The sequence below is a fragment of the Arachis hypogaea genome, chromosome 13 (assembly GCF_003086295.3).
Source record: "Arachis hypogaea cultivar Tifrunner chromosome 13, arahy.Tifrunner.gnm2.J5K5, whole genome shotgun sequence".
Taxonomy (NCBI): Eukaryota; Viridiplantae; Streptophyta; class Magnoliopsida; order Fabales; family Fabaceae; genus Arachis; species Arachis hypogaea.
Genome location: NC_092048.1, coordinates 141,866,065 through 141,894,016, shown reverse-complemented (window position 1 = coordinate 141,894,016; position 27,952 = coordinate 141,866,065). Strand labels below are relative to the sequence as shown.

Sequence of the window (27,952 nt, the reverse complement as noted above, 5' to 3'; positions counted from 1 at the left end):
TTTTTCCTAAAATTCGGATTTTTCTACCCTTCAAGAATTTCATCCAAACTAAATATCCATCAAAACCAACATACAATGGTTGAATAGAAATCCTAAACCCTAACTTATTCAAACAAACTAATTATTCAAACCAATGGAATTTACGTCAAAAATTAAATAAAATTTTTTTCTCATAGCCCATGATTTTTCAATCTAACAAAAACAAGTAAAAACAAAACACAAGTAATATAACAATTAACACACACAAATATACAAATTAAGCATGATTTCTGAAACAATATTCTCAAACATCCTTATTCCTAAAATAATATATAACACTCTAACTAATTCAAAATCATTCAACAGTCATAACCCTCACTAATCAAATTTCTAACACTAATAGAATAATAAACTAACAAGTAATACACTAACAATTAAAGAAAATTTTTTTCTAATTTTAAAATATATGTCATAGAGATGGAGAGTCAGGATGTACTTGAATCTGGAGCGGCGGCGGTGCTGGAGAAACGCTGAAGGGATTGGGTAGAGAGAAAAATGGAGAAGCAGTGAGAGAGCAGGGCCAGTGACGGCGGGGTTGGAGTGGCAGCAAAATGGGTTGTGCTGGGTAGAGAGAAATGGAGATAGAAAAAGGGTTTGAGAGAGAGAGGGGGTTTGAGAGATATAGGGGGAGAGTGTTTGCGCTCTCAATTTGAGACCTGATTACTGTTGAATTTACCGTCAGATGTGTTTCATCAAAATGCAACGCTTAACTAAAATGTGTTACCGTCGGAATAATTCAACGATAAATCTGACAAAAAATTTCACACCTATTCCATACCTTTTACCTCCAAATATTATCCACGAATTTACCGTCGGATAAGTGAATCCATCGGTAATAATTTGACGTAATAAATTTCACAACAAATTCCTCCATAAACCCGTCAGTAACTCGAGACGCTAAATCCGACGGTACTTAACATTTTTCTTATAGTGCCGGGCTCATGACTAGTCCAGCAGAAACGACGAAAGTTCAGTCCTAAAATAGCAGAAGTTATAGAAGAACAAATCCAGGCACTGCTAGAAGTTGGCTTTATAAGAAAGGTAAAATATCCATTATGGCTTGCGAACATAGTACTCGTGAAGAAACAAAACGGGAAATGGAAGATGTGCGTTGACTACACCGACCTTAACAAAGCTTGCTCCAATGACCCTTATCCACTTTTCAGTATCGATGCTCTAGTAGATTTAGTCTCAGGCTACAAATACTTATCTTTTGTGGACGCATATTTGGGATATAATTAAATCCCGATGTATAAGCTGGATCAAAAGAATACCTCTTTCATTAACAAATTACCACTATGTGATAATGTCTTTGTATTGAAAAATATTGGAGTCACTTATCAAATATTAATAAATAAGGTGTTCTTATCTCACTTCAAAAAATTAATAGAACTCTACGTACATGATATGATTGATTTTAGATTTTAGGTTTTTGACCCTATTATTATGCAATTTTTGTAAATTCGATCATATTTTTATGTAAAAATTATGAAATTTTATAATAAAAATAGGTTGATGAAAAAATCTAACAACATATTATAATAAATATAATGGCAGTTTTAAAATAATAAGATTCTAAAATTGTGATGGTTATTATGGTGGTTTTAATGAAAAATGCTGTATTTTTTTAAATTATGACGATTTTTTATTTTTTTTACTATTATTGTCATTTTTGAAAATTGTGGCAGTTTAAAATTACCATTATATATGAAGAATAATGACAGTTTGAATACTATTTTAAATAATTTAATAACTGTTATTTTAACTAATTTAAAATAGCTATTTAAGAGCCATTTTAAACCAACTAAAAAATTACCATTTTAATAAAAACATTGTGGTATAATTTTAAAAAATCAGCGTAATAATCAAATGATACTTAAAATTATGGCAATTTTTTTACCGCGTTAAAAATAATAATGACAGTTAAAATTACCGTAAAATCTTAAAAAAAAGTATTTTAACCAGAATTTTTTATAATGCTAGGAGCTTACTTATTAATTTTACCCTGATTTATATTGATACCTTTCAATGGAGAACAAACGTACAATAATCGAAATAATGACCTATAGTTATATTATATTGTGAATATTATATTCACAATAATTTACTTAAAATAGCACTGCCTATAATATAAACTTTTCAGAGACATTAATAATAATTACACATAAAAGTTGCCTTCTACGTATAATGTTCAAAGCTGCAATAACATACAGCGACCACTAATAATAACAAAACGAACAAGAAGTAACGAATTACAATTAATTAACCAAGTAATAGATGATCTTTATTCTTTGATTAACAGTAATACTATAATCTCTGCTGCTGTGTAAGCTTATTCCTTTAATTTCAATAGCTAGTAGCTACATAGCTCCCACTTCCACGTATGCATGTACGACCTTCAACAAAAATATTGAAAAGATGAATAATAATTTTAGTATCTTCTCATCATGCTTAATAATGATGAGCTAATTAATAAAATTTAAAAAACAGCTATATATATATATATATATATATATATATATACAACAATGATAGGGAATAACTCTATATAAGCCAAGAATCAGCCAACTGATAAATCAGAGGCACCGGTGACTTTAACCGGATGTTGCTACTGATAGGTACACGGATGTTTTTTTTCTTGTAAATTGGATGGTTTTTGATATGATTTCTATATTTCATGTGTTACGCATTAATAAAACATAATTAATTATATAGAACTAACTAATGAATGATCAAAGCATCTGTTCCGTGATTCTCTCCTATCATTAGCATATTTTCTCTCATGTTTTGAACGTGGTCAACAATAATTTAAAAAAAAATTAAATTATAAATTAATAAAACTAATTATAATTAATTATGTTATTCCATTTTTGACTGATTATTAGTTAGTTCATATACTTTTCCATATATATATATATATATATATATATATATATATATATATATATATATATATATATATATATATATATAGAAAGTTAAAGCAAAGTTTTGTAGGAGAAAAGTTTGCAGTACAAGAAAGTAGCGGTGAATAATAAAATAAAAACAGTTAATGAATAGTCAACATAATTAGATGTATAGGTATTATTTTTTTTTAATTAGCTGATATCATTTAATGGAAGTAATGCAAGAAGATATATATACACTTTAAGTACCTGTTTCCTAGTGATCATGGACTTCATGTTCATCTTAGGTTGTAGGCCATGTCTCCAGGTTTTGCTGGTGGTGGCTGCTGCTGCGGCTGTGGCGGCGGATTTGAGTTCGTTTTTCCAATCGTGTAGCCCAAGTTTCCAGTTTGTGGTGGTGGTGGCTGCTGCTGCTGCCGCCGACCTGAGTTCCCTCTTTGAATCTCGTAGGCCATGTGATCAGCAGTGTTCATTGTTTCTTTTTGTTGTTGTTATTGGTTTTTGTTCTTGCTAGGTGTTGGGTTAGCTTGGAAATCTATTGTTATGGCATCTTAATTTATAGATGTTATGTGATTCATGCATGCATATTCTACGTAAATTAGGGTACATTTACATATGATATCAGCGTCTCAACATTTGTAATCTTTACATGAAATTTAACTTGTAATAATATTATATTTTGAGATTGTTGTATTCTTATTAACTGTATAGTTCAGATGCATTCTTGAGAAAACTAATTAATTAGGGAAACTCATGGTAGCTAAGAGAGGCGTCTACGGTCATTACTTTTATTTTTATTTTTTTATTGAAAGATATTACATTGCATGAGAAATGCTACTGCATTTCGATGGACATTGCAGGGAAATGATGAAATGCTCTTCGATCTCCATTTTTATTTTGTATTTTTTAATTCTAAGAAAATCAATAACAATAATAATTAATTAAAAAAAAGTATAAGGTACCAACATATTATCTGCTAATTTATTGTCAATAATAATTAATTATTATATTTTAAACACATACAAAAAATATACATTCATAAAATATATTTATAAAGACACTTCTATTAAATACAAGCATAAAAAAAACATTTTTTATTAGACAAATTCACAAAGATATTTTATTAAATATAATTATAAATAAAAATTTACAGAAATTGGTAAAAATATTGTTAATAACTAACGAGATTGATTAATTAATAACTCGAAGAGTAATTTGTATAAAAGAATTTCCGTATCATTTGCGCCAACACTTCGAGGAACTAAGCCAACCCATGCGTGCGTGTTTGAAGTTTGAATGGTGAATTATGAAGACATTTATTTATAGTAACGCATATGGGAAATGAGTTAGATGGGTATGAATTAAAGTAGACATAGATACATGTATAGACTATAGAGATCAACATTATATTATTTTATTTCTAATTCCTCTAAGTAGATAACGAGGGTGCAAATCATGTGAATAATGGACTGTATCCAAACTCACTAAACATAAAAAAAAAACATCTCAATTTAATTATTTATCTTTATTTCTAATTACACATTTCACTTTTCATCTTTCTTATTATCCTATTTTTACCGCAGCTATTCTACTCTTTCTCTGGACTTCGGCGCCACAGTAAAAAAAACATTTATGTATAATAAAAATAGACATATGCAAAAAATTATATTAAAAAATATTCATATACAATAAAAAAATCCAAAAATACATGAAAAAAATTCAAATCACAGCAAAAGAAAGAAGAAGCAGTCACGGCAGCAGAAGAAGGACGGCAACACGAGAGAAGGCATACACACAGTATGACGCAGTAACATGGGAAGAGAGAACATAAGATGAGATGACACCACATCCAACTCAAAACATTAACAATCTCTCCCTCAAGTGTGAGCCTCCACATCAAGCATCAACTCCCCTCTAACTCCTCCACCACATATGAGTATTCGTCCATCACACCGCCGCTGCCGTACTACACCGCGGGACACGTTGTCCGGACCACCTTTGCCGGGAAGACTTTTGATGCTTCACCTTGAATACCCCTTAAAACCACCAGACCGATTAACCATCGGCTCTGATACCACTTATTGGGCCAACCGTAGGGAGCTCTCGACCACCAGAGAGATTTCGGGGAGAAATCAAGCGAGAGAACATAAGATGAGATGACACCACATCCAACTCATCAAAACCTTACGGTGTCAAGTAAATGGTTCTCTCATCTTATAAACTCCTCACTCTTCCTTATTTTCTTTAATGTGGGACTAACTCCAACACTCCTCACACTTGCAACATTAACAATTTTTTCTCTTCTCTCTCACTTGGTGGCTATTCTCTTTACCTCACAATGACCCCAAAATCTGATTAGGGTTGTGGCACAATGGGTACAAAGAGACACCCTCAAAATGTTGGGCTTGGGCCTCACAAAGGAGAGAAAAACCCAACAAATCTCTCCTTTCTCGACTAGGTGGAGGCCCTCGCCATTCCGGCGATCAAACAATATGTTTCAAACTTTTCTCTTGATAATACTTTTGTCATCATATCAGCACCATTGTCATCGGTGTGAACTTTCTCAAGTTCCAACAACTTGAAATCTAACACATCCCGTATCCAATTATACCTAACATCAATATATTTAGATCTTGCATGAAAAGTATAATTTTTGGCAAGATGAATAGCACTTTGGCTATCACATAACAACACATAACGGTCTTGTTTGAAACCAAGTGCTGCAAGAAACTTCTTCATCCACAACAACTCTTTACATGCTTCAGTTGCTGTAATAAACTCTGTCTCATTGATAGAAAGTGCAACACACTTTTGTAGCCTTGATTTCCATGAAATAGCCCCCCTACAAACTTGACCAAAAAACCTGAAGTAGACTTTCGAGAATCAATATCTCCTGTCATGTCTGCATCAGTAAAGCCAACTAGCAAAGGTTTCTCACCACCAAAACTCAAACTCAAGTTAGTTGTACCTTTGAGATATCTCATAATCCATTTAACAGCATTCCAATGTTCTTTACCTGGATTAGAGAGAAAATGACTCACAGTACCAACCGCATGAGCAATGTCTGGTCTAGTACACATCATAACATACATCAAGCTTCCAACAGCTGAGGCATGAGGTATTTCATCCATTGCTTGTTTCTTCTCATCAGTGGTTGGACACTACTTGGTGCTCAACTTAAAATGAGGAGCAAAAGAACTAGCAATACATTTGGCATCATTCATGCCAAACCTTTGAAGCACCTTCTTTATGTACTTCTCCTGTGACAAATAAAGCTTCTTGGAATCTCTATAATGAGTAATAGTCATGTCCAAAATCTGTTTGGCAGGACCCAAGTCCATCATAGCAATGAACTTGCTCAATTGCTTCTTCAACTCATTAATCCTCAAAGCATTCTTGCCCACAATCAAAATATTATCCACATAAAGCAAAAGAATGATAAAATCATCATCAGAAAATTTTTGCACAAATACACAATGATCCGAAGTTGTCTTACGGTAACCATGCTCCTCCATAATAGATTCAAACTTCTTGTACCACTGTCTTGGAGCTTGTTTCAACCCATAAAGACTCTTCTTAAGCTTGCACACAAAATCTTCATTTTCTTTAATAACAAAGTCCTCCCGTTGCTCCATGTAGATCTCCTTATCTAAATCACCATGAAGAAAAGTTATCTTCACATCCATTTGCTCAATCTCCAAATCAAGAGACGCTGCTAATCCAAGCACAGCACGAATGGATGGCATCCTCACAACAGAAGAAAATATCTCCTCATAATAACACCTTTTCTCTGGCTAAAACCTCTAACAACCAATCTAGCCTTATACCGAGGTTTAGAATTGTGTTCTTCATTCTTGATTCTGAATACCCATTTGTTCTTCAAAACTCGCATACCCTTCGGTAGCTTCACCAACTCATAGGTATCATTCTCAAGTAAGGACTTCATTTCTTCTTGCATAGCTTCAAGCCATTGAGCTTTGCTTTCATCTTCAACAGCCTCTCCAAAGCATTCAGGTTTTCCTCCATCAATCAATAAAACAAACTCATGTGGAGAATACCTTGACGAAGGCTTTCTCTCTCTTGTAGACCTTCTAAGTGCATTTGCATGAATTTCTAAAGCTGGTTCTTCATCTTGATCATCATCACCAACTTCATCAAGTATCGGATCAACTATTCCATTTTCACCTGCACTTGTATCATGCTCATTATTTTGAACTTCAACTCTACCATCTTCTATCATAGGCATAGAAGAAGTAATATCCAAGTTAGAAAAATCATCACTAGACTGAACCATTGGCTTCTCCGCATTATCAACATCCTTCAATGTTTGGTCTTCAACAAAAACAATATCTCTATTTCGAATCACCTTCTTGCTAACAGGATCATAAAACCTGTAACCAAACTCATACATGCCATAGCCAATAAAAATACACTACCTAGTCTTTATATCAAGCTTAGATCTCTCATCTTTAGGAATATGAACAAAAGCTTTACATCCAAAGACTCTTAAATGATCATAAGAAACATCTTTAGCTGACCATACCTTCTCTGACACTTCAAATTGCAAGGGAACACATGGTGTCTGGTTCAAGACATGAACAACAGTGCTCAAAGCTTCACCCCAAAAGGATTTTGCCAATCCAGATTGTGATAATAAGCACCTAACTCTTTCAACAAATGTTCTGTTCATCCTTTCAGCCAAGTCATTCAACTGAGGAGTCTTCGGAGAAGTCTTCTGATGTCTTATACCATGCTCTTTACAATAAGCATCAAATGGACCTGAGTACTCACCACCATTGTCAGTACGAATACATTTCAACTTCTTCCCAGTTTCTCTTTCAACAGAAGCTTGAAATTGCTTGAACACATTTAAAACTTGATCTTTGGTTTTTAAAGTGTAAACCCATAATTTTCTAGAATGATCATCAATAAAGGTTACAAAATAGATAGACTTTCCAAGTGTTCTTGTCTTCATTGGCCCATATACATCAGAATGCACCAAGTCAAGTATCTCTGGCTTTCTTGAAGGTGGATGACTCTTAAAAGAAACTCTGTTTTGTTTTTCAGCAAAACAATGGTTGCACTTTTGTAAAGCAACCTTAGAACCAGATAAAAGATTCCTCTTAGATAACATATTCATGCCCTTCTCACTCATATGACATAATCTCTTATGCCATAAATCAGTTTTATCAACAAACTCAACAGCATTAACACTGCAGAGGCGAAGCGGCAGCGGTCTAAACGGCGAATGGTTGCCGCAGTGAGAGAAAAAGTGATGTTGTGTCACGGTGCGGCAATAAGAGGAAACGGAACGTGGTGTAAGAGTGTGTTCAGAAGAAATTATATTGCCTAATTCTAATTACAAATTTAAAAATCTAGTTATTCTTAATTAATTAAAAATTTAATTTTTAAAATTAATTTAATTTTTTAAGTTAATTTAATTTTTTTAACCTGTTATTTACTTTATTTAGTACGAGTGTTGTCTTCTTATTAAATTTTCATCTTATTTTCTTTAATTCTTCAGTTACTTACTGGGCCTGCCCATATTAATAGTTTGAGAAATTATGGGAGCCAATTTGATAACCAACTTTTCAACCAATATTTAATACAATAATAAAAACTCAAATCTCTTAAAGATAAAAATAAAAAATATAAGTAATCAATTATATATGCCGTCCATTTTAAAAAATACGCTTTCAAGTATTTGCACCGTATATATTCATCTATTTTTTCCTCTTCTGTTTCTTCTTCAAATTCACGCTGCACCGTCTATCACCCCACCTCATTCGTCCTCCGACGGAAGCAGCGCATCTTCCGCAGTCGACAACTCACAAGAGAGCGACTGTAGCGATTACGTCACACATGACATTCATTTCTAGATTTTGGTTATTTTTTAATTAATTTTAAATATTTCTTTCTTCTAAATTTTGAAGGTTTCTTTTTATTAAATTTTATTAAATTTTAAATTTTTTAAAATATTTTTTTCAAAAATAATTTTATAATAATAAAAAATTAACCAATATTAAATAATATTTGCTCAAAAAAATATAATTCGTTCTCTAATAATTTGATTGGCACACATTATTACATCAATCAACTTCAACTAATTTTTTTTAAAAATATATATATTTAGACTAATATTGTTAAGCATAATATATTATATGTCATCGCATTTTTTTTTAAATGAGAAAAAAAAACACTTAAAATTTTTTTTGGTGACTACATAAAAATATTATATTAATAAAATATTCCACTTAAGCGTATTTATTAAAGAAAATTAAGAGATACATACTCCTTAATTTTCCCGCTTTGGAAAGCCACCAATGCTTCGATTAATTGGACCAATGAGTTATATATATATATATATATATATATATATATATATATATATATATATATATATATATATATAAAGAAAATATATCACGTAATATTTAAAAAATTAAAATCAGTTGTATATTTTAGATTTAAACAATTTAATGTAAGATTTTTCCGGGGTAATATATATTTTAGTGTAAATACTTAGATTTACTTCATTAATAGATTTTAGATCAACACTTTGATTTTAAATAAATATTTATTATTTTAGAAGTCTAAAAATTATGTTGTAAGATAGATTGATTCATTAATTCATTATTCTTAATAAAATTTTTAATATATTTATTGAACAATGTTAAAAATCAAATAGATAAATTTTAGATGAAACACTTTGATTTTAATATATATGTTAAATAAATATATTAAAATTTTATTAAAAATAATGAATATATATATATATATATATATATTTGACCTCTAAATAATTTATAATTAAAATATAAAACATCTTAAATATATGTCTATTAGATAGTTTATAAACGTGCAAAATCTCTACTTCCTATATATTAAACTAGATTTTAGATTAAGTTAGATCCACTTAATTTTAATACTCATTAAAGTTAATTTTAATACGCATTAAAGTTAATTTTTAATTAATCTCATGCATGATCAATCCTAACTTTCTGATAAATATCACCCTGTAATGCACTGAATTCGCAGTAAGGAAAAAACAAAAACCTGACTTTCTAGTCGCTACTCATGTTCAAACTTTTGACGGGTCGTACTCATCAATTGGTTATCGATAACAGCATTCGTGAATGCTTGGAGTATTATTTTTGAGAAAAGTCTAGAGTCAATAATTTTGTGTTTTTTGTCGGTATTTAATTATTAAAAAAATAAATAATTTTTTATTATTAAATATAATTTCACATTATTAAAAATATTATTAATAGTCAATTAATAATTATAAAGTACTAAAATTACTATTTTCTAACATTATTCTTGTTATTTTTAATTGCAGAACAAATATGCATTAATGTTTTTCAATAAAAATATACGGGAAATTAAAGTATATATTTCTTTCTGAAATTTAGTAAAAAATTTAAAAATATTTATAAATTTTATTTTGTTGAAATTTTGTTTCAAAAATTTTCGATTTATATCAAATATATTCTCAAACTAATTTTTCATGCATTATTATTCGATTAGTCTTAAATTTTATGCAAATTCAATTGTCAATAATATATTTGATACAAATAAAAATTTTTTGAAATAAAATTAAAACAAAATAAAATTTAAAAATATTTTTAAAATTTTGATCAAATTTAAAGACAAAAAATATATTTTATCAAAAAATATATTATTGCTATCGTTTTCTTAAGGTGAAATATGAAGCATAATATAATTAACATACACTATTATTTTTACGAATAAAATACACGTTACCTTTTGAAGTGAAAAATAATATGTTTGACCTTGGTGTAAATATTTAACTTTATAAAGAAATAAAACAAAATGAGGGTACAAGCAGAAAGTTTTTTTAGTAAAAGAATAAAGAATCCCACCAACCTCTTATACGGCTTGAAAGAAATTAAAGTACCGTCAGTCAAACATCGTATCCACATTAATTTGACTAAACTACAAACTTTTAATTTGTTGTCGTGTGCGTGAAGTTAATTATTAATGGAGTAATTTCCAGTTAAGTTAACGCAAAATTTCTGTATGTCTAGAATTTCAAATCTTAATTAATAACCCTCTACAATGAGTATGTAGTTAATTTCTTTTTAAGGTAAAAGAACAGAAGGGATGAAAAAAAAAGTGTTTGCTTTAAACTTGTATCATAAACAAAATCATAAATTTCTCGTAGCTACTATTTAAACTTAGTATTTAAATTTAGTATTTATATATTTTTTATTTAAAAATATTATTTATATATCAAAATTAATCAAAATTAGTTATTATATATTTTTATATAAATATATGCATAATTTAAGTAGTATATTTTATATTTTAATTGTTCTAACTTTTTTAGAGGCATCTTGCAAAAAATTTTAAAATTTTTTGTTATTATTTAACCCGTTCAATCACTAAATTAGTTTTAACAAATAAATTTTAATAATTTATATAATCCCACTTAAATTATGCATATATTTATAGGAAAAGTATATGGAACCAACTAATAATCAGCCAAGAATGGAACAACATAATTAATTATAATTAGGTTTATTAATTTATAATTTAATTTGTTTGTTAAATTATTGTTGACCACGTTAGTGTTAGGAGAGAATCACGGAACAGATGCTTTAATCATTCATTAGTTGATTCCATATAATTAATTATGTTTTATTAATGCGTAACACATGAAACATAGAAATTATATCCAAAACCATCCAATTTACAAGAAAAAGAAACATCCGTGTGTCTATTAGTAGCAACATCCGATTACCAGTTGGCTGATTCTTGGCTTATATAGAGTTAGTTCCCTAGCATTGTTGATATTTATATTATTCCAACTATTCAACCGTGTCCGTAGCGCGTATTAGTAGTAATATTGAACGTTGAACTCCTTGCTTGTTAGAACTTATTTTTATTAAACTTCAATTGCTTAAATTTCTTCTGAAATTTTCATGACGGTTTTTGCCACGGTTTGGGTGTGACGACTCACATCACCGCGGATATATCCTTGTGCCACAAGCTACATTTTTCACGCAAACTAAATCAGATATTCAATTTGTAAAAATGAGAAATGTAATATGAAAAATAAAATGATAGAAATTTCTATGTAGATTAACATGAATCACTTGGTAATTTCGGTTACTGTGAACAAGGAATTAATGAAGCACCCCCTATAAATAGAGGATTCTCATATTGTTATGCTTCATCGATCATCAACATTCATAAGATTCCAAATAATGAGTAGCCAAAACATAAGCATTCAAAAGGTTCTGTGCCCTGTGACAAGGCCACCTCCTACTAATTCAAATCCTCCTCCAAAACCTGTAAAAAAGTTGCCAACTATTCAAGATGCCTTTGCAAGAAGGACCAAATCATAATCCCACTACGTACTAATGCTTTGCTTTATATTCTTATTTATTTCATCAGCATACTAATTTCTTATAGTGTTCGATTTTGTTCGTTACAGATTCAAGTGTGCTTTTGGTGAATGAAGCAGTGCAATTAAGTACGTACCATGAGGAGGATATATATATATGTAGTGGTCTTATTTGTTTATTTTATTTGTTAGTTTGACTCCACTTAATTACATTTGTTAAAATATGTGCTTCTATCTCCAATAGTTGTACTTTAATTTAATGTGTTTCTCATTGTAAAACAAGTGAGATTTATCTTAGTAATAAAATGTGATGATATGCATTTATTTGTGCGGTGTTAAAACTCTAAAGTCTAAACCATACTAAATATAATTGAGGAAATTTTGCCATATGAACGTTAAAACTCTAAAGGGGAACATTAATTGCTTCTCAATCTGTTACGTTATTTAATTTGATCGAGCACTAAAGGAGGAACAGGAACTGCATGAGAAATATACTAATACATTCAATTTTGGGATACGGTAGCGAGCTATAGTAGTGTACTATAGTAGTGTTGTGATTGTTTCGATCCAATGATTAATTTATATGCGTATGTATATAATAGATTGGTAACGCTAGAAAAAAAAATAAAATTTATCTTATTTAATATTTATTAATTATTGTAATAATTTATAAGTATATAATAGATTGGTAACGTTAGAAAATAAAATAAAATATATCTTATTTAATATTTATTAATTATTATAATAATTTATAAATATTAAATAAGATAAATTCTAATTATTTTTAACTAATTTTTTTTGTTATTAAATATTTACGATAATAAAATATGTGAATCAACAAAATATGTTTTTTTAGAGTATATAGGCCAGAGTATATATAGATGCATATATAACCCAAAAACAGCTCAAGAGACATGATACATACTTCTATTTCTCCAAGTCGACCTCTAGGAGAGACAAAACATAAAATATAAACGGAGAAGAATCTATATACATATATACAAAGTATAAAACAAAATATAGTAATCCCAAAATAATCAACTTCGCTTGTAGAAAAAACTCTAAACACTCACTAAGGTATCTCTCGACCTGCATTTGAAAAGCAACAATATATGTATGAAATAAGAACTGGGGTTCAGTATGATAAATGTGCCAACGTACATAATGTATAAAATTTTGAAAAAGTCAGAGACAATCTTAAAATTTCGACACTCAAATTTAAAACATAGAATTGTAAATTAAACTAGAAATAAGATAAACTATCTAAAATACTCAGCTAATTAAAAATAACAAAATTCAAGAACTCAGTTAATCAAGGACAGAAAATAAATTTTCTGTTTCTAACCAATTTTTCTATTTTACTATATAATAGTCTTAGAGCAGCTGTAATAATTAAGTATGTGATATATAAGAAGGGTCACCTATAGTTAAAAAGTGGACTTTTGCTATTGAACAATTGAGTTCTATTGCACAAAATTCTGATCACAAAATTTTTCTGTCTTTCTTATTACTTCTGCAAATTACTCTTCTGATTTCTATTGATCCGAAATTAAGCCAGTGTCTATGAAAGAAACTGTCAGATTTATAAACTATAGGCGACAATAATTAATACCATGAATGTTTGTGAAATTCACCCTGTTATTGTTATGTTTATCGTTTATACTAACTTAATTAATCGTCCAACAAAAATAAGACAAAGTTGTAGCAGAAAAGTCAGCAACATGTGCCACCAGATCTATTAGGCCCCACTATGTTTTTATACTCCGGCGTGTGGATTCAAAGTTTAACAAACCCATTTGACTGTACTAATATAGAGTTTAATTTCAATTCCTCATAGTTTCTATGTAAATTGAGAGCAATACCACCTTAATCACCACATTATTTAACGTATTAATATTATAGGCCTTGCATTAGTTGCCGACTCAGCGTGGATAAATCTTGTAACGCAAGTAACTCCACAGCTATGGGAATTCAATGTTTTTGTATTATACAATACGAGAGAAATAATGGTAGGAATTTCAATGTAAATTACTTGGTAATTTCAATGTATAATTCATCATCAACGTTATTCACAACAAGACCTAATATATATCCAAATCAAGTTCATATTAAGTGTCAATGCATTTGTAAGGAGTATTTTGTAATATATAAGTGCGTTTCTCATTGTAAAATATCTTAATAAGAAATTGATGTTACTATTGAATCAATAATTTGTTGTTACAAATCAAATTATCTAGTGGAACAACTGGTCTGTTAAGATTTCCTTTTATAACATTGATTCTAGCTATATAGTTATCATCAGTTTTTGGTAGTTATAGTATTAATTAGTTACTTCTGTCAAGATTCTTTAATTAAATTTTCGAAGTTATAATAATAATATCCAATAAATAAATAAATAAATATAAAAAAAAACAGAAGAAGATACTGAGCAATTTTTTAATTTCAGGTTTAGAGAGAATGATTTTATTTTTCAATACAATATACTTGCATTGCAAATAACATTCTCAATTAAGTTGAGTGTTTGACCCCGTGTGTAGGTTAATTAAGGGGCCATGCATAAAAGAAAATTAATTGTCAAAATAATTTTTAAAAAATTAATTACATTAATTTAGTCTTCAAAATATTTAATATTTTAATTGATTCATAAAGGATACAACTATAAATAAAATTAATCATTTTATAAGTTAGATAATAAAATTAATAACATATAACAAAATCATTTTGTGACACATCAAAATAATATCTTTATTTTTCATGTGAGAATATTTTGACTACGCTTATCTATAGACACAAGATATTAAGATATGAACATTGAGATATAAAATTATATTTAATAAATAAAATATAAAAAAGATATTATGTCAAAAAATACTGAAATAATATATTTTAATTTATATTTTATAAAATATAAAAATATTAATTTTTATATTTTTTGTCTTATTATTTTCGAAATTTGGTCTTATCCAGTTTTATAACCAAATGCAGCCTTTTAGTCTTGTCCCTCTGTTGGGCTTAATTACATAAGAGTAAAGATAAAACTGATATTAATTTCCTGACCTAAAAAAAAACTGATTAATTTTAAATCAAGATTATCCTTTTAGTTTAAGCATATGAATAAATAGAAGAATATAATGAGCTTCAAAATTATTAAATTTATGCTGTATGATCTAAAATAAATAAACAATATATGTGATAAAAAATTAACAGTAAAAAACGTGATAGTTTATACCAATTTTTTTTAGAGTTGATATATCATTAATATGCTTATCAATTCACCATATATATATATATCACCATCATATTACCATCAATGAAAATTGCACAAACTTTAAGAGAAGATTATATTGTTCATTATAAAGTTAAATAATACATAGAAAGTGAGAGATCACAGCCTCCTAGCTCTAAATTTTGCACTTCTAGTATTAACCAATGAAACGAACAACAATATAATATGAATTAATTAAATAAAAAATAATGAAATATATATATATCTTTGACCAACAATATAATAATCTCTGCTACTCCTGCTGCCAGAAGTATTATTGTTCCAAAGCAATCTACAGATATAGTCCCCACTTCCACATACATATTATATACCTGCTGTAACAAAATGAAGAGCATATCATGATCAGTGTCATGCATAAAAGAAATGACATCAGAGAACATATCAAAAACAAATATCTGTAATAATCACTTTTCACTTAACATTAGTGTGTTTAAGGTAAGCTAACATAGCAAACAAGTAAAAAATAATCATTTTTTTCAGAAGAAAAAAAGAAGACAAAAAATTTTACAGTTAAAATTGGTATTACATATGAAGTATAAATAAACAGGGTTAATGGTTAAATTAATTAGTTCATGAATATGGGCTATGTTTTAAATTCTCTCTTAAAAAATTTTATCAATCAAATTATTCATTCAAAGATTATAAATTAATTATTTTTATCCTTTTATTACACAAATATAATTTTCATCAACAATAATTAATTACATAGAACATTAACCGATAGCATACATGATACTCTAGTATGTTCAATTGAATGCTAATCAAATATATTTAGGAAAATTCATCAATTTAATTAATTTTTTTAATTATATAATAAACTCTAATCCTAATATAACTTTAATGTTCTATGTCATTAATCGAAAAATTATCAATTGAGTGACTGAAAGATAAAAATAATTAATTTATAATATTTAAAAGACTCATTTAATTGATAAAATATTTCAAAAAAAATTAAAAAACGAACCATTTTTAAGAATTAATTTGATTATTAATCTAAAAAATATATATAATAAAAATAAAAATCATGGATTAAAGTATATTAAATAAAAGAAGAATCAAAATTTAATAATATTAAAATTAAAATTTTAATTTTAATATACTGCTAATATATACAAAATAATTTTACATATATATATACATATTTAATTATATAATGTTACGTTAAAAAATTATTTTTATATTGACAATATAAATGATTATTAAAAAACGAATGTGTAAAATATATTTTATAATGATAATATATTAAAATTAAATTTTTAAAACTAAATGTGTGTCTACACCATTTATACAAAAATAAAATAAAAGAGCAGAACACTGTTATTGCACGGTAGACCTGTTTTGGGAATCAGTTTCGTCCGTTTGGATTCTTAGTCATACGAGGGTTATAGCCCATGTCTTCAATTCCCACTTTATCGTTGTTGTTGTCGTTCTTCTTCTTCTGAGGCTTCGGTTGCTGCGGTTTTTTTGGGTCTTCCAAGTTCATAAACTTGGAAATATTCTGAGGTTTGGTGATGAGATCAGCCATGGAGATTAATTGATATTAATCAATACAATAATAAATGCAACCAATATACACTAATGTGATAAATGAAAATGTTCAATCTGAAATACAAAATTCTTGTTTTGTGTGATCTTGATCAAACTCCACAGAATGGCTATATATAGTAATAGAGAGGAGGGGTTAGGGTTTTTTTTTTTTTTTGCATGCATGAATGACGTGCCATAGTAATCAAAGGTAAATTAGGTCTCAAATGCGTATACGCGTCTCATCATGTAAATATCCTATGAATTTTAATTTAGCTTGTAAAATATATATATTTAATTTAACATTATTAATTATAATTATTTTATTAGCTATATACAACGAAATTGTTGGTAAAATTAAGAAGAAATCTAGAGCAACAAGAAACGAAGGAAACTGTCATGTAGAAGATGCATGGAAGACGATTACATAATATATATATCGGTTTCTTTTTGGTCCAATCAAAGTAAAATAATTGCCAATGAATTTATAGCTCAAATGTCATAGTCTTCCTATATTCAATTAAGAGGTTGCGAGTTCAAGTCTCCTATCTTAAGTAAAAAAAAAAATCAAAGTAAAGTAATTAATCCGGTATTTAGACGAGATGAGCATTGCTATGCGGTCTTGCATTAATTGAAAATATATGAATAATTTAAACATATATTAATAATAAATTATTAAGAGGTTTTAACAGTATATGTATATTATGAATTATTTTTCTTTAAAATTTAACCTTTTGCTATATCTAATATATAGTTTTAAACTCTAATACTGAATACTCTCTAATAGAGAGGGAGGGGCAATAAAAAACGATGTATGTGATTAGAGCACTATTTTTCATTTTCTGAAAAGAAATATGAAAATTAATAAGCAAAATATAAAATTTGCTGAACAAAGATCTCTTAGAAATTGTTTTATATGAACGCTTTATGAAGTGAAATACATAAAATGAAGTCAAATCCTATTTTTCATTTCAGATAAGGCAAGAGAAAACAATAGAAAAAAATTTGTGTTTATTTAAGTTTATGTAAACTAATACAATATATAAAAGGATATATATAGGTGATAAGGGAATCGAAATATATAATAAAGACGTAATATGCTAAAATAAATATTCACATATGCTAAATATTTCTAATTAAATTTAATTGATTCTAATATATTATAACCTCAGATAACAAATATTTAAATAAAAATTTTATATGTAAATTAAAAATCAATCACCAAATATATATATATATATATATATATATATATTTTAATTAAATAATTAGCTAGCTAACAAAACAATAAACTTGTTATAATAAAATAACGAAACTTGTTTATAATATATAGTACTATAAAAAAATTTATATCCCAAATATATATACACAGTGATTGATAAGTGATTATTTTTTTTCACATAGTATAATTGTGTTTTAAATTGTTTTGTTAAACAATTGAGTCCATAGAGAGATAAACTGAGTAATTTTCATAATAATTTCAGTGTCATTTGAGCGAAAGATGAAGCTAAAGGCATATACCATAGCTTGTACATTTGAACTTAATGGGGCAAGATTTTTATGAAAACGTGTATTCTGAGTATGAATTATTCAAAGATGGATATAATATATATTTTATTTCGGTACTATCCTTCGCTAATTAATTAAGAGGACCCAGGTCGATTAAATTGGCTCTGTATTTTACAGTTCCATGTATAATAAAATGATTTTCTTTTTTTTTTTTTGCAGATTTCCGTTTGCTTACATGTGGAAGGTTCCTTTGTTTTTTCACGGTGTACACAAAAGAAAAAAAAAATAGTTATTTCCCTTCCCTTGCCTCCTCCAGTTTAGACGACTAATAGCAACAATTGAAAGACATCACAATTTATAATACTGAAGATTAAATTAATTACATTATATTAAATGTATTTTATGTTATCTTCTTTATTTAAAGCAAAATTGTTTATGTTTCCACTATATGGTCTTAGTTATTAGATAAAAAAGCAACTAATTTGCAATTAAAGAAAAATTTAAGTCAACTATATCGTAAAAAAAGTTATATATATTATGAAAATTTAAGCACAACACATATAAGAATGATAAAATATCAAAATAAAAAACACATTAAAATTTGAGAGTGATAAAATTAAATATGCTTGGACAACAATTTACTCACAGACACTAAAAAAAAATTTAATTACTCTATTTATCTCTATAATATTTTTAAATTTATAACTAAATTTTTATATTTTTTAATTGAATTTTTGCATTGTTTTTAATTAGGTCTTTTTTATATAAAAAAATATTAAAATTAATAGAATATTTTTTCGAAAAATATATAATTAAAGATCTAATGATATTCTTAATTCTAGATACTTTTAAGTATTTTAATTAACATAAAGTAATTTTATTTTTTTATTTATTTTAGATTTAAAATTATAAATTTTTAACCTTAATTAGACTGTTATAATTTCTAAACCCTAAATTCTTCGTAAAATAAAAATTTTTAGAATTAAAAAAATTGACTAATGTTAACTAACTAAAAATTAATTTCTAATACCTTTTGACATAAAAAAAAAAAAGAAATTTTTTTTTTCAATTAATAGAAAACATAACATTTAAGCTATATTTGTTTCTAAGCATAAGATGCTAAAACTTAAACACAAAAATATAAAAATATATTTGACAGATGAGACAGACAGAAACATACCTAAAAATATAGAATTAATGTATTTTATATTTTTATTAACAAGAATGATACAAACACTAATAAAAGATACAACTTATTTTTTTATATTTTTTCTTTCATTATTTTTATTATCTTTTTATAATTATAATTTTTATCATTATATTTTTTTTTCTAAATATTTTGAATAAAAAAATAAATTAGACTTTTAAAATTTATTCTTTTTATATTTAATTTATTACCAAATAAAATATAAAAATAAAATAATTGTGCCTTTATTCTTTATATCACATCCTCAAAATCTTATCATATTTTGTTATGAGAATCACAGTGTCTTATGGAACTATTATGCACGCTAGACTGCTAGAGTCCCTTGGGATGCTTAGTCATACGAATATTATAACCCATGTCTTCAGTTTTCACAGCCTCACTCTTCTTAATTTTTTTGTCGTGAGGCTTCAGCTGCTGCGATTGTTTTGGTTCTGCAAAGTTCATTCCCTTGGAGATATTCTTAGGTTTGCTGAGATCATCCATGCAGATCGATATATCAATCAATGCAATCGATCAATAGAGGAGTGTTAGCGAGCAGCAACTTTTGTGATTTATAGCTATCAAATAGTCATCGGTGATGATTTTAATGGTGTGAGATTTCATCCAATAGTTTACTTTTCTTTACTGATTAGATGCTGGCTAGAATTTAATGAAGCTGCTGCCCCAAGACTTTTTCATAGTTAATAATATTGTGAATTTGTGATTGTGATCAATGAAAATGTTCAATTTGAAATACAATATTCTTATTTTGGTGTGCTCTTCAAACTCAACAAAATGACTATATATAGAGAGCGGGTAGGGTTTTATGCATGAGTGACCTGGCATATAGTAGCAATAATGAGTGCGAATTAACAGGGCAACTCTCCTTTGGCAAAATGTGCTTTAATTTGTGTGTGTAAATATATGTAAATAAATGTGGTTGCCAAAGGAGATAATCACAATAACTGGTTTGGTCCCTACTAATTAAGTATTTATTCTGTAGCTCAACAGTACTATTAGAAATATAATGATTTATGTATTTTTTTATCAATTTAAAATTTTAAATAAAATAAATTTATTATATGATATAACATCAAAATTTTTATAATTTAAAAATTTAGAATTTATTTTTGTGTATAAATATATGTATAATTTAATTTATTTTTAATATATATTTATATTTTAAGGTATATTTTATACTATTGGTTGATTTTAGTGTACAAGTAGTATAACTTAATACTAAGACGTGCCCGATCTTACAAAATTGGGTCTCCGACATTTTCGCTTGTCACCTTATGCGATATGAGTAAACAACAACATTCATAGTTTTGAGAAATATATCTTCTATAAGGTATTGCTCGAGATCCAAAGTAGCTTTTTTCCTCAGCGCACAAGCTCTCAATTATTTGAAATTTCCATATTAAAAAAAAAGATACGGTTTAATTGATGAGTCTTAATAAGCATACATCATCTAATTAATCAGGAATCACGAAATCTAATGTAGTGATAATAATATAATATAGATTTATAGTGTCATTTTATGCAATATTTTTGTTTATTTTTGGTTGGTTACCAAACATTTCGGCTCTCCTATTCATTGCATTGTTTTGAAACTACTACACAAAAGTCAAAACCCTTCCCTTCAAAAGGTTATGTCTTTTAATTTGCACCACTTCATATTCAAAAACCTCCCTATAAATATAATTAATAATTCTTCATAGCTCCACATTCCATAACCATTTCAAGAACTAGAAAGATGGCAGAAAAAGAAACCGACAAAATTTCTTCATTACCCGAAGAGCTTCTTCTCAACATTCTTTCCTCGCTTCCTTTCAAAGAAGCAGCGAAAACATGTATCCTTTCCAAGAAGTGGTTGAAGCTGTGGCAATCTACCAACACAGTGAAGAACAACCAACTCGAATGCAACAACGTTGAAGTACCGCAAAGGAAGGCTTTCAACAACTTCATCAAGATCTGGATCACATTGCACAAAAACAACCATCTCCAAGACAAATTCACCCTCAGGGTTTCTCCTCCTTCGAACTGCGGTGACATCGTTGGAGCCTACGTCGATTTCGCCGTAGAGGACGGCGTGAAAGATTTGGAACTCGATTTCGCCGAAGCGCAGTGGGAGGACGAACATCCTGAAGAGAATATCCACGATGCCTCGGTTGAATTTCCGAGACACCTTTACGAGAACAAGAAACTGCACCAGAAGCTCGAGAGTTTGAAACTGCACTCGTGCAGTTTCGAAACAAAAAATTTCGCCAAGTTTGTGGCACTGAAAGATGTGACTCTTGCTTGGATTCCGTTGAAATTGGAATCGATTAGGACGCTGTTATCGACGTGCGAGTGGATCGAGAGTTTGAGCCTGAAGAACTGTTGGGATATTGAATCCTTTGATGTAAAGAAATTGGAACTGAAGAAGTTGGTGATTGATAGGTGCATAATTGGAACGGATTATATTGGTTTTGAGGCGCCAAATTTGAAGGTTTTCAAGTACTGTGGTTCAGTGCCGCCGGTGTCTGAAGTGAAGGTGGAAGCTGGTACCATAGAAGAGGCAGATCTTGATTTAAGCCCCATGGATGAGTTCTTTGAATGTGGCAACGAACTTCAGAATTTTCTTCAAGATTTCTTTGCGGTCAATGTTCTTACAGTTTGCAGCGTGATTCTTCAGGTACTTCGTATATGTCTGGTATTGCAACGGTTTCTTTGGTAACTAAAACGTTTTTTGTGATTTTATTAATTTGTTAATGAATGAAAGGTGATTCCTTCGGGAGATGAACCGGTGAGGCTACCAGGGGGTTTGAGGGTGAGACACTTGAAGATGAAAATCCAAATGCATCCCCAAGAATTTTGCGGATTCCTTTGGTTTCTCAACAGTTGTCCTAGGTTGACCAAAGTTACCATAGACCTTCACCACTGCAATATCCTCTCCGTGAGTCTATTCAATTCAAATGCTTTTCATTTTAATTAGAGCAATGCTAGCCCAGTAATTTTTGTGATTGTTAGCCATCAACTAGCCATCAATGATAATTTGATGGTGTGAGATTGGTGTGAAATTTCATCCAATGACTCACCTTTCTCTACTGGTTACACGCTGATCAAAATTCAATAAAACTGCTGGCCCCTAAACTTTTCCTTTTAATTATAGGATTTAGCTATTTTGAAAAGCACGTTTTATGAAATATAATAATAACATGTTTTTAATTTCTGATATTTTTAATTTATTTTAATAAAAAATTTTATTTTTCAATATTTTTAATATGTTGTACATATTAACAAGATTCTTAATTATAAGCACATAATTAAAATTTTAACAACAACAAGAAGAACAATTTTTTGTGTTAGTAGGAATATGAAGTCCCTTATGATGTGGATCTTAAGAATTTCTGGAAGAGGTTGCCAGTGCCAACTTGCTTCAGAAGAAGCCTCAGGGAAGTGGAAATGAATGGGTTTATAGCAACAAGCGACCAACTCTATGCATGCTCCTATTTCATCAGTGCGGCTTCAATTTTGACGAAGCTCAGCATCCATGTTTTGAATAACAAGAATGATGACCCTCACACGGTGGAGATGCGTCGTATTTTAGCATCGCAATTGCTCCATATTCCAAAGGCTTCAAGAGATTTGGCCATAATAATTCGTTGACTGTTATTATGGTTGGGAGAAAACACTTTGTTAATAATATATGGTTAAGGAGTGCACTGATAAATATGTCTGTACAGTAATTTTTTCCCCTAATAACTACTGATGAACTTTAGATGTATCCTATGAAATTTTAATATAATATTTGTTGGTTTGTACATGAATGGATGTCTATTTAATACATTGTGACTTTTTTTTATAATGTTGGACAGTTAATATTTTCAATAGAAAAATTTAGTTTCTCGAAAAAGACTAAATTTTATAAAGTTTGAAAAATGAATATTTTACAATGTATATAAATAGTAGTAAAAACATATGACATACAATAATAATAAAACACTTTTCTCTTTTTTTATACTCTTCTCTCTTTTATAAATACATATTAGTAATATATATATAAATTATTTTTATTATATTGAAATATTAATAGATTTATTTATTTACATCTCTTCATTTTATATTAATTTTCTTTTTTTATTATTTATTATCAGCACGAGATTCTGTTCAAAATTTAAGAAAATTCAGGTAATAAATTTTTATTATATCAAAACTCTCTCATCTTGAATTCAATGCTCTTGATATATTTGGAAACAACTACTTATCATAGAAATTAGATGTCGAAATCCATCTTGATTCAATGGATCTTCTATTAAGGTTGAAAATAATGCATTCCAGAAAGATAAAGCTAAAGTCATGATCTTCCTTCGTCGTCACCTTGTCGAATGATTGAAAAATGAATATCTCCTACTAAAACATTCTGCAGAGATGTGGAAAAACTTTGAAAAAATGTCTAATAATCATAAAAAAATAGTGATACTTTCTCAAACCTGATATGAGTGGACACACTTATGTCTAAGGATTTTAAATTCATAAATGAATACAATTCAGTAATGTTCCGAATTACCTCATGAATAAAATTATGTGAAAAAAAGATAACTAATAATGACATGTTAGAAAAAACTTTTTCGACCTTATATGACTCGAATATGCTCCTGCAACAACAGTATTGAGAAAAAGAATTTAAAAAATATTCTGAGCTAATTTCTTATCTTCTTGTTGCTAAACGCAACAATGAAGAATATATATATTTTATACATCTTTTACCAAAAGAAGAATATGTTAATACTATTATTGGCTCGGACAATGTGACAAAAGGTTTCGAAGAGCTATAATTTTGTTTTCCAAAGGAACAAAATTTATAATAAATAATGCACTATTATCTGTCAAGTCTCTAAAGAACTTGTTGAATTTTAAAGATATTCACCGAAATAGATATCATATTGAAACAATGAATGAGAAAAATCATGAGTACTTATATACCACAACTCATGATTTAAATAAAAAGGTTATATTAAAAAAGTTACTCTCACTTTCATCCGGGTTATATTATACTAAAATTAGTGTAATTGAATCACATGCCATTGTAAACCTACAGAAATTTACTAGCCCTTATAATTTGGCATGATCGATTGGGTCATCCGAGAACAACCATGATGCGGAGATTTATTAAAAATTTTCATGAACATTCAGAAGATTCTTAAATTTAGTGAATTTTATTGTGCTCCATGTTCTCAATAAAAGTTAATTTTAAAGCCATCACCGGTAAAGTTTAGATTTGAGTCTCCTGAATTCCTAGAAATTATTCAAGGTGATATATGTGGACCTATTCATCCACCATATGGATCTTTTAGATATTTTATGGTCCTAATAGACGCATATTCGAGATGGTCACATGTGTGCTTATTATTTTCTTGCAACCTGGCGTTTGCGAGATTACTTGTTCAAATTATTCGATTAAAAGCGCATTTTCTAGAAACTCCAATCAAAACAATTCTTCTTCACTTTTATGATCTTCAAAATCAAGGATCAATTTAGTCCAACAGATCCGCTCAAGCAATAATATGACATATTTATTTATAAAGTCACTTCCAAAATCTTCCTTTAAAAGATTGGTACATCAGATTGGGATGCGCCGATTTTAAGATATAAAATAATGTTTGGTAAAAGGGGAGATTATACTCTTTTTTCTTTGGTCAGGTTTTTTTTTCTATTGAATTTTTTTTGACAATGTTTTTAATGAGACAATCCATGTTACAAATGATATTGTACTATTTTTTTATTAATTTTTTTCTATTAAAATTTTATTAGTAAAATTTTAACGAGACATCATCCTAAATGAACATCTAACAAAGAGTGTTGTGATAAATATAAATAAATGCTCATTTAATACATTGTAACTTTTTTCACAATATTGGACAGCTAACTCTTTTAATAGAAAAATTTAATTTCTCAAAAAGACTAAACTTTATGAATTTTGAAAATTGAATATTTTGTATGTGCATAAATAATAGTAAAGTCTGAAGCATATCATACAATAATAAGAAAGCACTTTTTTCTTTTTTTACATACTACCATAATATATAAACACTCTTATCTCTTTTATATATAAGTTACTATATATATTAGTAAAATATATATATATATATAAATTATTTTTATTATATTAAAATATTAATTATGAACATTAATATTAGATTTATTTATTTACATCTTTATATTTATAGTTTTTTATTTATTTATTTTACAACAGTTTGATTAGTAATGCAACATTGTTATTGAATAGTTAGTTTCACAAAATTACTTGATCTTAATTTTTTTTTAAATATGCAGATACTACTGTTTGAGAGAGAAAGTATTTGAGGGTGCAACTTAATTATATCTGGTATTAAACAAAATTTAATTTTAATCTACTATTAATATAAAATAATTTTATCTATGCATTCAATTAATAATATTTATCTTTAAAAAATTACTATTTTTATTGAATGTATAAATAATCATCCAAAAATATAAATATAAGTATATAATTATATAAAATATTTTATATTAATAATATATTAAACTCAAAAACTCATCATTGAGCATGTATTTTGATTAGATGGAGCGAAAACATATTTATTTGATAATAAATTAATAACTATTGTCTAATTATACTTTTTCTTAAATAAAATAATATGTCTAGAAATAAAATTATTCTCTGATACAGTTTAATTGTTTGGTCAAATTTATGTGGTTTAATATTTTTAATTTTGTTAATATATAAAATTATTCATGTGTTTTATTTTATTAGTTTAATTTTTTTATTTATTTTATGATATATTATTAGATTTTTATGATAAAAAAAATTTATATTTAATCTTTGTTAAATTCTAAAATAATTATTAGTAGACATAATCAAGGTGCACATACAAATAAAACTTTATTGAGGTTGAATAAAACTTGGCCAAGTAATAGAAATAATTTTCCTTAAATGGTTGATAAGGGTGATAAACTGATAATATAGAGTTGCAGCATGTGGGAAATTAGATAAAATGGGTGGGGTGATATGATATAAGGAGTAATTGGGAGGCTTATCCAAAGAAAATGAGTTAGTGATGGCCGCTTAATTAAATCTTCAAAATCTCCCTATAAATATAACGGTAATGTTAAGAAAATAAAAAAAAATTTCACCCAAAATTTACTTTTATTTAATATTTATTAATTATCATAATAATTAATAAATATTAAAATAATTAATAAATATTAAATAAGTTAAATTATAGTTATGTTTTATTAATTTTTTTTTGTTAACAAGTATTTCTGTAAATTGCTTTCTATATAATAATGTTCAAAAGCTACAAATTAAACAGACCAATAAGAACGAAACGAACAATAATAATTAACGAATTACAATTAATTAACCAAATAACGAATAATCTTTGATCAACAATAACAATCTCTGCTGCTGCTGCAAGCTTATTCCCACTTCCACATATGCATGTACCTTCAACAAAAATATTGAAAGGATGAATAATATTTAGTTATCATCTTCTTCACATCATGCTTAATAACGATGAGATAATAATATATATACTTTAAGTACCTGTTTTGTTTCCTAGTGATCATGTGGGTTTTGTGGTCATGTTAGGCGTATAGGCCATGTCTTCAATTTTCGCTGCTCTGTTGCTGCCGCCGCCACTGCCGCCACGAGACTGCTGGTTGCTGCTGTCACTGTTGCCGCCACTGTGAGGTTGCTGGTTGCTGCTGCGGGACTGCCGGGGTGGATCGCGAAGGGATATGAGCTGATCCACATTTTGGGGTTTAGTTTGTCGACTCATTGTGAGAGATGTAATGTAATTAGTAAAATGTTGTGATCAATGGACTAATTAACACTGTATTTGTTTTTGTGTATTTGATCCGCCATTTCGTATTTATAGATGTGTTTGATGCATGCATGTGTACATTTACATGTATGATATGAGCGTGTCAACATTTGTAAACTTTGCATGAAATTTAACTTGTAAAAACATGATATTTTTTATATTGTTGTATTCTTATATTAATTGTATAGTTCAGGTGCGTTGTTGGGAATTTTCCTTTCTTGAGAAAACTAATTAATTAGGGAAACTCATGGTAGCTAAGAGAGGCGTCTACGGTCATTACTT

At 28.1% G+C, this 27,952-nt stretch overlaps 1 protein-coding gene and 4 long non-coding RNA genes across 6 annotated transcripts; 2 read left to right on the top strand and 3 right to left on the bottom strand.

Moving 5' to 3' along the window:
• Positions 1–1,994: 1,994 nt before the first annotated feature.
• Positions 1,995–3,574, bottom strand: LOC140178217 (uncharacterized). The gene is made up of 2 exons (XR_011870483.1): positions 3,195–3,574; positions 1,995–2,435 (listed from the first exon to the last, which is right to left on the bottom strand). It is a non-coding gene; the product is annotated as an uncharacterized lncRNA (long non-coding RNA).
• Positions 3,575–12,146: 8,572 nt separating this feature from the next.
• LOC140178216 (uncharacterized) lies at positions 12,147–12,639 on the top strand. Its single transcript, XR_011870482.1, has 2 exons — positions 12,147–12,325; positions 12,406–12,639. It is a non-coding gene; the product is annotated as an uncharacterized lncRNA (long non-coding RNA).
• Positions 12,640–15,642: 3,003 nt separating this feature from the next.
• Positions 15,643–17,234, bottom strand: LOC140178215 (uncharacterized). 2 transcript variants are annotated; one of them, XR_011870481.1, is made up of 2 exons: positions 16,935–17,234; positions 15,643–15,915 (listed from the first exon to the last, which is right to left on the bottom strand). It is a non-coding gene; the product is annotated as an uncharacterized lncRNA (long non-coding RNA). The 2 variants fall into 2 exon arrangements; XR_011870480.1 differs by having other exon boundaries at positions 15,643–15,912; positions 16,935–17,230.
• A 4,342-nt stretch (positions 17,235–21,576) lies between these two features.
• Positions 21,577–23,471, top strand: LOC112783795 (putative F-box protein At3g29830). The gene is made up of 3 exons (XM_025826873.1): positions 21,577–22,497; positions 22,585–22,758; positions 23,175–23,471. The coding sequence occupies exons 1-3, from the start codon at positions 21,577–21,579 to the stop codon at positions 23,469–23,471; spliced, it is 1,392 nt and encodes a 463-aa protein (XP_025682658.1).
• Positions 23,472–27,055: 3,584 nt separating this feature from the next.
• LOC140178084 (uncharacterized) lies at positions 27,056–27,693 on the bottom strand. Its single transcript, XR_011870279.1, has 2 exons — positions 27,391–27,693; positions 27,056–27,291 (listed from the first exon to the last, which is right to left on the bottom strand). It is a non-coding gene; the product is annotated as an uncharacterized lncRNA (long non-coding RNA).
• Between the last annotated feature and the right edge of the window lie 259 nt (positions 27,694–27,952).

Excerpts from the sequence above, each read along its gene's own strand:
- LOC112783795 (XM_025826873.1), top strand. The coding sequence starts at position 21,577 with ATGGCAGAAAAAGAAACCGACAAAATTTCTTCATTACCCGAAGAGCTT. Across the intron at positions 22,498-22,584 it reads TTTGCAGCGTGATTCTTCAG|GTGATTCCTTCGGGAGATGA; the intron begins GTACTTCGTATA and ends AATGAATGAAAG. Across the intron at positions 22,759-23,174 it reads ACCACTGCAATATCCTCTCC|GAATATGAAGTCCCTTATGA; the intron begins GTGAGTCTATTC and ends TTGTGTTAGTAG.